Below are 15,086 nucleotides of genomic sequence, written 5' to 3'. Positions count from 1 at the left end.
TCTGTGTACATGGCTGTTAAGACTCCCCGTGGCCCACAAGGACAGCAAGCAAGGTCTGCTTAAATGATGTGCGCCATTTCCTGCTACATAAAACCGTCTTTTCTGTCGCAGCGACAGGGCTACCTGTGTGCACTCTGCATGGGTCAGAGGGTGACATCTGGCCCGGAAGGCAGCAGGCCCTGGCTGTGAGCCCTGGCTGTGCAGGGGCCTTCTGTGCATTGCCTGCCCCCTGTGCCTCAGCTCTCGTCTCCAAAGGGAGCAGTGATGGTCCGTAGCTCTGGGCAGCTTTAGGCATTGTGATTTTATGTCTGTGAGGTCTCAGAAAGCCCGTCAGGTGACAGAGCTGCAACCCGTGAATGGGATTTTGTGTGTTGGTGATTCTCAAATCGGCTTTGTTCTTTTGAATTTTCTTTGCTTTTTCTTTTTTTTGCTGTTTTTCTTTTTTTCTGTTTTGGTTTCTCAAGACAGGGTTTCTCTTTGTGGCTCTGGCCATTCTGGGACTCACTCTACAAACCAGGCTGGCCTCCAGCTCACAGAGATCCATCTGCCTCTGCCTTCCGAGTGCTGGGGTCCAAGTCGTGCACTGTTACTCGTTGACTTTTTTTTTCAGATTTTCTTTCAGAGAAAAATTGAGTCTTGTTAACCAGTCTGATGAGATGCTTGGACCCCATTGTACTTTACATAAGGGACATAAGGATTTGACATAGGTAAGCAGTTACACACATGGACCGGTGGAGACTGTAGTTGTTGGCAGATTCGGAGCCTTCTGAGGGCTGTACCTGAACACTGGCTCCTGTAGGGTTTTCTTTCCTTTCTGGTATGGGATACAGGCTGTGCACATTCGTGGGATGCAGCCTATGCATCCTGGGCCAGATGCATGTCTCTTTTGTGATGCTCAGAACGCCAGGGTCTCTCTCTAGGCACGGTCTCTCTCACTCTGTCCTACTGTAGCTCTAGAAGGATCCTGACGGGTAGGGCTTACAGCCCCACCCTCCGTGACCTCTCCGGCCAGCTCTTTAACCTCAGCTAGGTTTCTCCTTTTCTTTGCCATTCATGGAACCCTGGGAAAGTATGTTCCTTAGTGGCCGACAGTACACAGATGTAAGTGTGAACAAGGGAGCAGGAGCTGACTTGGCTGTGTCTCAGGGAGGGGAGCCAGAGTGGGCCAGTGAGTGCATCACAACGCACAGGTCTGAGGAACGGAGCTTGGAGACTTACTATGGTGGGCTGACCGCTCCTCGCTGCCTTGAAATCAGAACTGAGGCTGAAGGATGGATGTTGTAGGTAGATAGTATCACTGGAGAGTCCAGGTGCTGGAGGGAATCAGGTGCTGGGTGGTTGACATAGTGGTTAGGGAACAGGGGATGGGGAATGTCAGGGAGGCAGCAGCAGCTGGGTCACCATAGGTTTTGTAAGCTGTAGATTTTTATCCCAAGGGCAGGGGGAAGCCGGCAGGGCTGGGAGCAAGGGAATGACATTCAAACTCTATGGAGAAGTCAATCAATAATAAACTCGAGGTATCCCATGGTCTTTTTTAAAAGATGGTTTTATCTCTGTTTTTGTGTTTCTGTGTATGTGCACATTAGTGTCGTTAGTGGCTGTGGAGGCCAGAAGAAGGTATCAGATCCCCTGGAGCTGGAGTTACAGGTGGTTGAATCTCCTGACATGAGTGCTGGGAACCAAACTGGAAGAGCGATCTCTCCATGCCCCTGCTCTGTGGTCTCGTATGTCAAGTGTGTAGAAACCAAATATGTGTGAAATCCACCAGCAGATCCAGAGATGAGAGGCGGACATCCAGCGGTGGCATGGAGGCTGAGGGGAGTGAGGGTGGGAGGTTCAGTGTTCCCTCATAGGACGTTGCCCAGAGTTTGATTTGTGGCATGATCCAAGTACATGAAAACTCAACCTTTGCATGGTGAGTTCTATGGCATGTGAATTATCGCAGTAAAACTGCTTTTAAAAGCTTGCCCCAGAGGTCAGCCTGGCCCGCTGAGCCGCTCCACGGTCCATCCATGGCAGCTGTCTCTGGTGCCACAGCTGTTCTGACTTCCGCTGCCGTGTGTGCACCTGAGCACCCTCTTCCCCGACTCCTGTCACCTCATACCATAAGTAGCAGCTGCGGAGGGTGTCACTTATTGTCACCAGAACCCCAGACGTCCCTGAGGGCGCACTGGTGGGCTTGGAAAAGTTCAGCAGCTCTAGGTAATGGCTGACGTGGCCTGTCAGTGGTTGGGCCACTTAAGCCTGGCTTCTTCCCAAGTCCCTGAACCTCTGCTTCTTCTCCCTTTCCCCTCCCCTGCCTCCTCCAAATTCTCATCTCTCCTCCCTCCCTTCCCTTTCTCTTCTCATCTGTTTTTGTTTCCCAAACATTTAAATTATGCATCACCATGCAACTGGCCCTATTTCTGAGTGCTTTGAGAATAATAACCGCTTTATACACTGTAATACATTTAATCACCCAGCTAACCCCAAAAGGAATAGACTGTAAACCATTCTTCTTTTCACCCAAGAAAAGACACAGAGAGGTTAAGTAAGTTATAGTAAGTCACAAAGCTGGGAAACCAAGAGCCCGCTGCCTCCATGTCTGCGGTTATTTGACAGGTGAGTTGTGGCTTAAAGCATTTTTATCACATATGCCGGGTTCAGCGTGGACCCTGAAGAAGTAAGTGCTCATCGCAGAAGGTCTCTGTTTCCTACACTTGCCCAACTCCCCATCCTGTATTTGTTTCTTCTTTGCTCCACAGGTGAGGATCTGGTGCCTGGAGGTCACCATGTCCTGCCTTAGCTTTGCATCTCAATTGGTTTTTACATTGACTCCACTGTCAGAAACCTGTCCAGCATTCCTGGGCTGCAGCAAGTCTCCATGGGAGAGCCTGTGGGCAGATGCCTCAGGGACACCTTAGCCTTCATTCAGCAGGTTAATTGAGCCTTCAGCCTAGGTATTTGGACCATGCAGTTTGATATGATGATTGGATTAGAAGAGGCTTATCCAGTGGCAGTTTTTCCACGGAATTCCTCATGGCAAGCAATAGATCTGCCCTGTGTGGAACTTTCCATTGGATAGGATTGACAGCAAGCAAGAAGTGAAGTTGAGGCCCAGGTTGCAGCTGGCTGCAGTGGCTTGTTCTGACTGACAGCAGGTAACCTCGAGTGCTCCTGTTTCTTCACCTGAGCTTCCTGTTGTGCCTCACGCATCTCCATGATTCTGACTTTGTTTCTGGAAATCTGAAATTCATGTGCCTTTTCCTGGTTTGACATTAGCCATGAGATACGTGTTCACAGAGGCATCCACACACATGTCCATGCACATGCCTGCAGAGGTACTGGTCAGTGCTATGTTTTTCCCATGCATTCAGTGTTATTTTTGGAGTTCATTACACATCTTGTGATGAGTGGCTGAAGGAAGAGGGCTCATGGCTGCACACTGAGCATTGCTTATGGAGTCTGAATTCTCATTCACTCTTTAGACCATTGGCACTGTAGTTGACTGATTTGCATGTTAGAGTTCTCTTTAGTCACTTAGATAAAGAGGAGGACCCTGGGTGAGGGAGGACGCTGGGTGAGAGGAGGACGTTGGGGGAGAGGAGGACTCTGGGGGAGAGGAGGACACTGGGGAAGAGGTGGGTGCTGGGGGAGAGAAGGACTCTGGGGGAGAGGAGGACGCGGGAGAGAGGAGGGTGCTGGGGGAGAGGAGGACACTGGGGGAGAGGAGGACTCTGGAGGAGAGGAGGATGCGGGAGAGAGGAGGGTGCTGGGGGAGAGGAGGACACTGGGGGAGAGGAGGACGCTGAGGGAGAGGAGTGTAGTAATAAGGGCGGCGGGGCTGCGTTCCCAGCACCCCAGCCGCCTGCTCGGCTAGCTTATGCCCGAAATAACAACACACAAACTGTATTCATTTAAACACTGCTTGGCCCATTCTCTTCTAGGCTAATTCTCACATATTAATTTAGCCCATTTCTAATCATCTGTGTATGGCACCCCAAGGTGCGCTTACCAGGAAGATTCTAGCCTATGTCCATCCTGGGTCGGAGCTTCATCCCGGGAGCGGGGCATGGCATCTCTCTCAGGCGTCTGCTCCCGAGAGGAGAGCTGTCGAGACTGACCTCACTTCCTGTTCCTCCCAGCGTTCTGTTCTGTTTACTCCTCCCACCTATCCTCTAACCAATAAAATGGGCCAAGGCAGTTCCTTTATTAGCCAATGACCTTCCTCCATCAGAGGAGGACTCTGGGGGAGAGGAGGACGCTGCGAGAGAGGACGGTGCTGGGGGAGAGGAGGACGTTAGGGGAGAGGAGGACTCTGGGGGAGAGGAGGACGCTGGGAGAGAGGAGGGTGCTGGGGGAGAGGAGGATGCTGGGAGAGAGGAGGGTGCTGGGGCAGAGGAGGACTCTGGGGGAGAGGACGGTGCTGGGGGAGAGGAGGATGCTGGGAGAGAGGAGGGTGCTGGGGGAGAGGAGGACTCTGGAGGAGAGGAGCACGCTGGGGGAGAGGAGGACTCTGGGGGAGAGGAGGGTGCTGGGAGATTGAGGTTGTTGGAGAATTGGGGGTGCTGGGAGGTGGAGGACAGGCCATTCCCTGGTGTGGCAGGCTGTGCTGAATCTACTTAAGTTGGGTAGGCTGGGTGTGAGGAGCCGCACCTTTGCAGCTGTTTCTCCGTGATAATGTTCAGGAGAATCATTAACCAGGAGGTCAGAAACCTCAGTGCCAGCAGATCCCTGAGTATCTGTTCTGGATGATGGGAATGCTGAGCTAAGGTTTTTGTCCTCTCAATTATCCTGTGTGGAAGGATGTGTTTGCCAGTGTCATATTTTCTTCAAGTATGTATTGTCTTATGTAGTGAGTCCCAAAGGGCAGTTGCCTCTGCTGATGTCTCCAGAGTGACATTAGCCTTGGAGGATGTGGGTCACCAGTGTAAATCCGACTTTGCTTTGGGGACAAAGTGTCTCGACACTTGCTCTCCTGCACTTGACCTTGTAAGTTCAAGCAGTCGACTGCACGCTGTGGCTTTAGTAACTCTTCTGTGATGTACGAGCCAGCCTTTCCTAATTGGCTGTGGCTCCAACCGTTTATCTCATTGGTAGCATTTCCTTTTCCCCCCCCATCCTAACTTGGTACCCTAAAAATGACTTGCACTGTTCCTCTGCTTCAGGAACCAGTTGCTCGTTCTGTGGACAAAAGAAAAAGCTTTGGTGACTCTCCATTGAGCTTCCAGGGCTACATCTCCAGCATGTGTGGGGTAGCCTCTGCTTGGGGAGGGAAGGACAGATGGATGCAGTCTCTGCTTCAGCAGGGAGGGCATGGCAGCCAGCCTCCAGCTCACACGGGTGTGACTCAGTAGAGAGCCTGGCTTCTTTAAACAGTTTTAGGTGTTTTTTTCTGAAGAATAAGTTCATTCATATGCTAATTATTTTATTAGCTCTGAGAATGTTTGGAATTTAGGTTTTGAGTGATTGCTTTCCCCATAGAAGTAAAGGTAATCTGTCCATATGACTCCCCACTTATGTCTTGTAGAAGTGTTCATTCTTAGACTTGAGTGCTTGGAGGTTCCAACACATTGCTCAGACCTGGTCTCCTTTCTTCAGAGTAGCTTCAATCAGCAACCTCTCAGGGGACTGGTCAGACCAGAGCTACAACTGTTGCCTGTGAGGATGTAGGCTTAATGCATGCTTGCGGACCTGCAGCTGAGGTGCCAGGAACTGGGACGCACCCTGTCACTTAGGTAATGTGGCGTTCAATCTGAATGGCCAGTCAGGTTGGTTTTGTGAGCTAGCCAAGGGCACAGGGGCACTGTTATTAGGGAAGTGGAAAATGCATAGTAGAACATGAAGGCTATGTGGATCATTGACTGTACACACCAGTCAAAACCCACGAAATTGCATATTGATTATTGGCATATTGATTTATTGTGTACAAATTATGTTTCAGTAGATAATGTTAGGCAAATGACAAGTTAAAGGGAATCTTGGAACATGTTTAGATCTTTAAAAACTCATTGTAGTCATAGATAGGTGTTTTTCTCAGACGTAGTAAAAGGACTGAAATTGGGTTCACTGAATTTCAGATAGACTGGCTGGGTCTGTTTTTCTGCCCAGCTGGCACATCACCACCCTGCATGTCTCCATGCTGGGAGCTGCAGTGAAGGCCCACAGCGGACTCTCTCTACAAAGGGCCAGGCAGTGTAGAGTTCAGGCTCCCAGGCTCCATCCGGCTTTGGCGCTTCGCTCAGTGCTGCTGCTGTGCGGAAGCTTCCAGAGTCAACCTGCAAAGGGAATCATGGCTGTGCTCCACTGACACATTACTTAGGAGACAGGCTCACCATGGACTTGGCCTTGGGGTGTATTTGCTGGGCTGAGAGTGATGCCGTTGGTACTGTTGGGGAACTCATCAAAATGAGTATTCTTGAGAGAACACTTGTTGGGTGTTCTCTTGAATGTGTTTGTGTGTGGGGGTCTGCACATGCCATGGAAATCAGAAGATAACCTGTTTTTTAATCTGTTTGGGTCCCTGGGATTGAACTCATGTCATAAGGCTTTGACGACAAATGCCTTTATCTATTGAGCAGCTTTGCCAGCCCAATTCTGATACTTTTTTATTAGCTTGCTTCATATTAACTTTGATATATAGCCACAACTGTAAGAATCTCTTTAGGATTTGGTGTGACAAAATCTAGCTGTGTTAATAAGCAAGTCACAAACATTATAATGGGCTGGAAGGAAGCCAGGCAGTTTAGCCTGCCTGTTTCTCAGTGTAGGGGAACTCTTTGGTCCCTATGTTCCCAAGCACATACGAACCTTACACATCAAGTGTGCGTGCCATAGTTGGGTCCCCTTGGTAAAGCTGAAATTCTTTCTGGTGTTTGTGGGCCGTGAAATATAGGTAACATTCTTGTGTTTTCTTAATCTGCCACTTGGAAAACCTACTCTTCCTATACAGAGCAGGAGATAGAGCTTAAGTTCTTGCTGGTTGATAAGTGCCTGTGTCCCACTTCCTACCTCACCCCGCTCCACCCCATCCACTATCTAGCATATCACCACTAAGAAGAGTCTAGATGGGCTGAGGTTGAAACATGTTGTAAGGTTTAGTAAATGGTAGGGAGGTCTGTATGGACACAGGTCATCAGGGAACCAGGCAGGGAGGGGGCAGAGGATTGTCATAGAGGCCAAGAAGGTCAGGGAGAGGACAGAACATGGGGACAGACAGGTAACTGATGGGGACAGGAGAGATGAGTTGTTTTTGTTATGACAAAAGCTACAGGTTATTCATGGCATTTGACAGTTGTTGGGTCCTTGGAAATGGCCATGTGTGTGTGTGATTGTGTGTGTGTGTGACTTTAGCCAGCAGAAGGCTGGGGCGGAGCCTAAGTAGGAGGTACTAGCTGGTTATTCTTGAGACATGTAGTGTTCATGGAGGACTGCTTTATTTCTTTGTTTCGAAGTTGTTCGTTTTCGAAAGAGAGATGAAAGATTGAAATACTGGGATTGGTGCGCATCGCTGTAGGTTCTGGAGGAAGTGCAAAGGAAGCGTTTTACCCTTAGGAGTCCAGCGTGAGAAGATGGAAGAATATAAGCTTTGGATGGAACTAATACATGAATTATAAGGTTTATTTAAGAAAAGTTCCTAATCAAATGGGGGGGGCACACTCACTTTCTCATTCACGGGTAAGTGGGATGTATCAGACAGGATGCCATTCAGCCATAAGACAGGTGGAATGCTACCCCTCCAGACCCCGCCGGATGCTCTGTGCCTCTGGAGCAAGCATCCAACAAAGTGAAGCCTCTTTTTGTGCTGTCCATGTGCTGATATATATCGCAGAGTATTTTTATACAACACCAACTATAAGCTTCCAAATTTGGGGATACCTTCTGGATACGGTCATCACATGGGCTGTTAAGATGTCCCCTCTCTCGTTGACTTTATTCTAGCGGGGACCACCTAAGCATTTGACTGCGTCTGTGTCTGCCAGTAACTTCATTCACATCTTATAAAGTTGGAGACTCAAACAAATCATTTTTTTTCCAATTTAACAAAATTTACAGAGTATCTGTTATGTGTTCTGTTGTGTGTTAAGCTCTTTATAAACACTGGCGTCTAGTTTTCATTATAGTTATGGAGGGGGGTGTTAGCTCCTGAGAAACGAGGTTTCGAGTCACTCGGTGACAGGCTAGTTAGAAGGGAGCTGGGGTCAGACCACTGGCCCCCCCCTCCTTACTTTCTTCACATTTCACTGTGTGCTTAATTGGATTTGGATAAATGGCATGTGCTTAACTTAATTTTACTTAATTACATGTCCCTTATAAATCCCTCGAAGACGGGATTGATCACTTGAGAGAAGGAGAAGAGCGGCATACAGCGAGCCCCAAAGCTGCTGGATCGGTTCACGCATGACCGAGCCCCCTCCTGTGGGCTACGTAATAGTTTAAATTAGCTGTTCATGAATGTGTAATTGTATTCCAAACAATAGGATAAATGAACAATAGGCCATGGTGTGCTGGGATAATACAGCCCTGTGGCAGTGCTATTTAAGACACGGCTATTCAGTGTACCGCCTGACAGGAAAACGTGTAAGCCATGATAGTTCTGTCCTTACGATGCCTGCACTTGATAATCCTGCCTCTCCGCACTCCTGATGGCTTGAGCTCAGACTGCTCATATTCCTTTAGAAGCCTCAAGGCCATGTGTGCCGTTCTGTCTCCTTCAGCTGATGACTTCAGGGTTTTGCAGCCTGGGCTCTAGAATGTGCGCTATGATCCGTCTATTGTACCCCACCCCTCTGTGCCCCCAGACACTTTCTTAGGGTTGCAGTTCTGCTTCTGAAGTTCTGTTTCCTCCATGGTTTTTGGAAATTCAAGTAGGACTCTAGTCTTATTCTTGCTTCTTAGCTTTCAGGGGTTACTACCTACCCAGTAGCCATGGTACATGGTTTCTCCATTGTAAATCTCCATTAGGGAGGTTCTCATGTATTCCATCTGGCTTCAGACTACTCTACAGCTGAGTCTGGCATTGAGCATCTACCTTCTTGTTCCCATCTGTTGAATGCCGTGGTCTACAGGTGTGTTTCTTCTTTCTGGTTTTATGTGGTGCTAGAGATTGAACCTAGCCCTTTATTACAATTTTTTTTTTAAATTTATTTATTTATTAAGGATTTCTGCCTCGTCCCCACAACCGCTTCCCATTTCCCTCCCCACCGGACAGAAATCTCAAGGTCCAAATCAGGAGCAGAAGGAGACGGAGCACGAGCAAGGAACTCAGGACCACGAGGGGTGCACCCACACACTAAGACAATGGGGATGTTCTATTGGGATCTCACCAAGGCCAGCTGGCCTAGGTCTGAAAAAACATGGGATAAATCCTTTATTACAATTTTGATGATCAAACTCATTTGTTCTTACAAACTAATGCAGTCTGTCAGCATTGTTCCTGAGATTTGAGTAATAATCCTTCCTGGTGGCCCCACTGGCTCATGGATCATTCTTATTTTGTTCAGGGAGAAAGATTATGCATATGCTGAGTGTGAAATAAGACAGCTCTGTGTGCATTGCCTGGGCTCTCGTGTCAGAGAACCCGTGGCCATTCAGCCTCCACACGGTTTTACTGTAACATGATAGTTTTGAATCTTTATGACTAATGAAGCATCCTTTTAAAGTTTAGCAGTGGGCCAGAGAAGGCACCTTGGAAGAGAGGAGAGTGTTGGGATTGCCCATGAAAAGCCTTAAGATGACGAAATGCTACAGTTGCTTGTCTTTGTGTCCTCCATTTTTGTCCACCGAGGCCTGAAGAACCTTCTATGGCTCTTCCGTGTCTGTGATTGGACTGCTCTGATGGCTTTGTAATTAGACTCCACCGCTTATTTAGGAGGTGTCCAGAGAAGAATGTTTATAATCCCGTGTCATAACGCCTCGCTTACCAGGCAGAGCATGAAGGAGCAAGGTTTGTGGCCTGTAGGCCTTCGTTTAATTCTAACTTCTGTTTGTGGTCTCCGTTGAAGTGAAACAAAGGCAGCCGCATTCCCATGGCATCTCCCCCACGCGTGACGGTGGCTGCTTACAGGCCTGCTAGGAGTCTTCATTTCTTCATCTGCAAAGCAAGACAGGGTGACTAGGAGGCTGTCTCTGGTCTTGGCCTTTGTCACAGTTTCCTGCTACAGGTAGATCTATTGGTAGACAGCAGACACTTGGTGCCCCAGTGCTGGGATGGCCTTTGACCCCAGGTGGGGCATCTGTCTCAGTACCTGCTGGTGCTTCTAACCTCCACTGCCCCTAACAGACATGCTAGACAGCACTCAAGGATGTTGGAGTGGCAGGGTTTACACCAGTGTCCCCACCATTCCTGCGGGGACACAGCCTATCTGATGTAGATGTCTGCTTAGGAACATAGATGGTTTCGCTGTCTTCCCTTCCTGTATTTCATGGCTCCTAATAAGCCTCAGAGCCTCCGTCTCTCTCTGTGTCTTACCAGGAGGATGGTGATGGGAGTTTGTGGGGCAGAGATAGAGATTAGTGTCACCGTTGGATGTTAGAACCTAGGGACTCGAGCATTGCTGGAAATGAATGAAGGACGTTGTATATACTCTTTCCAACTTAGAGAAACACCCACCCATGTGACACCGTTTTTAAAAAAGGTCGCCTGGGATGAGTGCATGTCTGCAAGTTTGTACACACGTGTCCATCCGCATGTGTCTGTGTTGGGCTCAGGGATGACATTTTATACATACTGTTGTTTTTCATCTTCTCTAAATACCGCCTTTTGAAATACTAACGGACTTCCTACTAAGCCGAACCTTAATGAGGTTGATTGCTTTGGAGTAAGATTGTTTTTTTTGATAAAACCATGATAAGAAGTTGACCTGGGAGTTCAGTGTATAGAAATACAGATTCCCAAGCCTGTTTGTCTTTCTCTCTTTAGCTGCTTTGTGAGAGCTTTAAGACGAGACACAACTTGCTGTCGTGTTTGGACATGGAGAAATGTCCTGGTCCTGGGGCTGATACCTTGTCCTTATTCTGTATTCCATATTCACCAGAATATCCTGGATTCCCCACAAAGCCCTCAGTTACAAAGAACAGAAACGCAACACAAACAAACTTAAGCTAGACAGGGAATTCATTTCTGTTCTAGTGGGAAAGTCTTGAGTCAGATCAGGACACCATGACAGGTCACTACAGGAGTGTTTTCTCTTGCGCTGTCTAATGGATTTAGTCTCAGATAGCTGACCAGAAGTACCTGCCCCACTACCAGGGTTGCGTCCTGTGACTTGTAACTGGGCTTTGTTTTCTTGTGTCCGCATCTCACATATCAAGGAAGATAATGATTGGCTCCACTTAAGTCACTCCGTTGTCCCTGAATCTATCTCTGGAGTATTGTTGCCGAACTGGCCATGTCTCAACCACAGTGGCCAGCATCTTGATTGGCAAGCCTGCTGGGGGAAGGATGCTGTCCCTGGAGCAGGGTTGCTTAGCCAACAGATAGCAAACGGCTAGTACAGACATATTTCAAATCAGCATGGGTTGGTGTTTATCCCTTGAGTGTACAGGATATGGGAAGTACCTGTCACACAGTCTTGCTCTGCTGGGTCCATCCGAGAGTCTGCAGCGCCAGGTCCAACCTGTTTGAGATGAGAAGGTGCCACAGAAAAGGTGCTCATCCAGGGGAACACATGCAGGGGAGCATATCCAGGGGAGCGTGCGCGAGATGATCCAATACTGACAGCTACCATATTTGATGGTGGTTACGATAGATTGAAACACGGGCAACATTTGGGGTACTCATGACAATAACAGGCTCTCTACACTTTATTTTTGTAGGGTTGGATGACTGCCTGCAACCTTATGTCCACAAGTTTGAGCGGGAGAAGATCGACGGGGAGCAGCTGCTGAAGATCTCCCACCAGGATCTCGAGGAACTGGGGGTCACACGGATTGGCCACCAGGAGCTGGTGTTGGAGGCGGTCGACCTTCTTTGTGCACTGGTTAGTCTGGGAGAAGGGGCCCTGTTCTGTGGTGACTTTGTTTAGGCCCTCAGTCTCTCCAGTCCTCATGGGGCTCAGCCCGTCCTCACACTTTTAACACGTGGAAAAGAATCTGCCTCAGTGGAAAGTTAGAGGAGCAAGCAAGGCACCTCCTAGACGCGAGGCTGGCATATAATAAGTCATGAGCTCAGGCTGGCTCACTTCTTTCTGCGTGTATGTGTATATGTGAGGGTGCGCAGATGTGTTAAGTGCACACGCCTGTGTGTGCTTGTGTGTGGAGGCTGAAAGACAGCTTTGTCATCCGTGTAAACACTGTCCACATTCAAGACAGGGTCTTTCACTGGCCTGGAGTTCTTCAGTCAGAGTAGGTGATCTGTCCAGTGGGTCCCAGGGACGCTTCTGTCCCCACCTCCCCACTCCTGGAACTGCAGTATGAGACATGACGGCTGGCAGTCTTACCTGTGTGGGGGCTTCGAACTCAGGACCTCATACTTACCAGGCAAGTACTTTACCAACTGAGCTGTCTTGCCATGCCCTTCCCCAAATGAATGAATGAATGAATGAATGCATGCATTAAAGATTAGCATACAAGGTGTTAGATAGCATGATGTTTTTTTTTTAAATATTTATTTATTTATTTGTTATGTATACAATGTTCTGTCTGTGTGTATTCCTAAAGGCCAGAAGAGGGCACCAGACCTCATTACAGATGGTTGTGAGCCACCATGTGGTTGCTGGGAATTGAACTCAGGACCTTTGGAAGAGCAGGCAATGCTCTTAACCACTGAGCCATCTCTCCAGCCTCCAGCATGATGTTTTTAAACTAAGTATGTTTTAGTCGATTCTCCTCCTCTATGTCTCACCCACCCCTTGTCTCCCTTCCCTCTTTCCTCCTCCCCAGTCTCTTCCTCTTTGATGGCCCATGGATCCTTTGGTTGATCCTCATCTTTTTCCCGTACCCACACAGCAGGTATCCATCGCACCCCTGTCTGTTAGATAAAGTTTTATTAGAACTCAAGTCACTGATGCATTTATTATCTGAGGCTGCTGTTGTGCCTCAGGGACAGAATAGAATCTCTGTCACAGAGACCATATGTCCCTTCAAAGCCTGAAGCATTTACTGTCTCATCATATACAGGAAACAGTTGTCTGTTAAAAAAAAAGTCTTATTATCCTTATTTTCAAATCTTTTGTAAAGTACAGAATGATGGATACAGCCGTGAATGAAGATGCCATGTTCTAAATTGAAATGAGAAATGCTTAACGTTCAGGTCTGCCTCTGTTACTATAAAAAGCACTGTGAGTTTCACAGATACTCACTCTGTTTAAATAACTGATGTTTGTTCTTGGAATAACAACTAAAGAAAGAAAAAAAGGCAGCTAGGTGGATAGGACTGTGAACTTTGTTCTGGATGGCAGGTGTTTGAACTCGGCCCAAGTCCTGATAATTGCATCGTACCTATGTCTCTGAAGTAATTTATTCGGATGTGGCCTAAAACCCCTGTAAGGACATTTGTTTACAGACTGGCTGGCAAGGGTGGGACTCAGGTCTCTCGTCATGGTGCCACGGTTAGGAAGGTGTTCACTTATCTGTCAGGGTTGGATGCTCTCCCCAGCATTCAGGCTGAGTTAATAATACTCTGAACCCGAGCCAAGGGGATATACAATTACATCAGCCGGGATGGTGGGAGCGAATGTGTGTGGTGACGTTGCCATCGCCGGTCTGCATTCCATCGATTATATAACACTCGCCACATTGTGAGTATTCTTTTCCTTTAAATGGGCAGCGCCTTGTCTTCTGCGCCGAGATGCGCCGCTCTTGTTTAGGAAAGTAATGGGGAAATTATTTGTGGTTGATAAATGAGCTGCCACAAGGGAGACACTCTGGCCAAGTGGTCTGAGTGCTGGCCTGGGAGGCAGGATTTTTGTATCCTAATCCTGGCTCTGCTCCAGGCTACTCCTTCTGTGACCCCTGGGGGAACGAGGTGTCGGTTCCCCCTGTCTGTGCAGTAGCTCTCACCTTAGATGTGGCTGTGGATGTACGTGGGTGTTCTGCGTTGCTGAGGGTGTGTGCCCGAGGATTAAAACTGTCGCTCGAGTTTACTTCTGTTAAACTTCGTGGGAGGCACAGCTTTGCAGTCGTCTCTGTGAGGATGTTCTGCGCTATTGTGTGGTCTCTTCCATGGCGCAGTATTCTTTAAGGGCTAGCGAATTGCTTTGACACCCACAGTGTGATGGCAAGGAGGGCAGCGAGGAGGACGGGATGGTTGCAGGCACACTGTGAGAGTCAGGGAGAGGAGAAACAGCTGTCGCCCCTGCATGGACTCCTCGTTCTTTCCCCTTTGCTACTTCTTAAAGCATTGCACCAAAAACGAACAAAGCTGGACCAATGCCAGAACCTAAAGCTGTGTTTTATCTCCTACAATTTCCTACTAATTTCCTCTGTAGACCCCGCTCTGACCTGAGTCTCACTGGAGACCTGCTCTGCATAGTAGTAGACCCTGACTGCCTTGCAGGGGAATGCGGGGTGACTGCCCCCAGAGTCTGCAGTGAAAGTGTGTATGTGTGTGCTTTTTCTGGGTGGGAGAAAGACTAAATATCTTTAGTCTTCATACAATCTTCCATAAAATTCTATTATCACACAGCATAGTTAGACTGTTTATTTAATCTGATGCCATAATGATCTTTGGATGGCAACGTGAGTGAGAATGTTTTGCTTTGAATAATTCATTTGCTGGGCAGCAATGTGGAGCTGTGGTTGGCCCTGGTGCTAGAACAAGGTTTCTAGGCAACCTTGCTGAAGTGGATGTTGATTTTTTTTTTTTTTTAATGGGCAGGAAATGAACAGAAGTGGAATTAAGAAAGGACAGCGGGGGTGGGGGTTTCCACTGGGATCCCTGGCAGGTTTTGGAGCAACAATAAGGATGGATAAAATGGAGAGAAGAATTCTCTAAGCTGGAGAATCATGTAGCTGGAGGGTTAGGAGGGGATAGCATCCCAAGTTCAAGGCCCCTTCCCTCTGTACCTATCCTGTTCTCATGAGGGAGCTTTATCACATTTGGCTGCTTATGTGAGGGTTGATTAAAATTATTAAAAATTAAAAGGTCATCTCTCCCTTGTGCTGTC

At 48.1% G+C, this 15,086-nt stretch overlaps 1 protein-coding gene across 2 annotated transcripts in view; it reads left to right on the top strand.

Moving 5' to 3' along the window:
* Positions 1-15,086, top strand: part of Cnksr3 (CNKSR family member 3) — a 122,978-nt gene that overhangs the window by 70,803 nt on the left and 37,089 nt on the right. For both annotated transcript variants that reach the window (XM_041680211.1, XM_041680209.1), the window contains exon 2: positions 11,797-11,960. Coding sequence is in view for 1 of the 2 variants with exons in the window: in XM_041680209.1 (XP_041536143.1) it covers positions 11,797-11,960 (164 nt within the window). In the remaining variant the exon portion in view is untranslated. The remainder of the gene's footprint in view (positions 1-11,796; positions 11,961-15,086) is intronic.

Source organism: Microtus oregoni, unplaced genomic scaffold, assembly GCF_018167655.1.
Source record: "Microtus oregoni isolate MIOR12 unplaced genomic scaffold, Mior012 000033F_ref0000390, whole genome shotgun sequence".
Lineage (NCBI taxonomy): Eukaryota > Metazoa > Chordata > Mammalia > Rodentia > Cricetidae > Microtus > Microtus oregoni.
The sequence above is the reverse complement of the archived record's forward strand: the minus strand, read 5'-3'. Positions and strand labels throughout refer to the sequence as shown.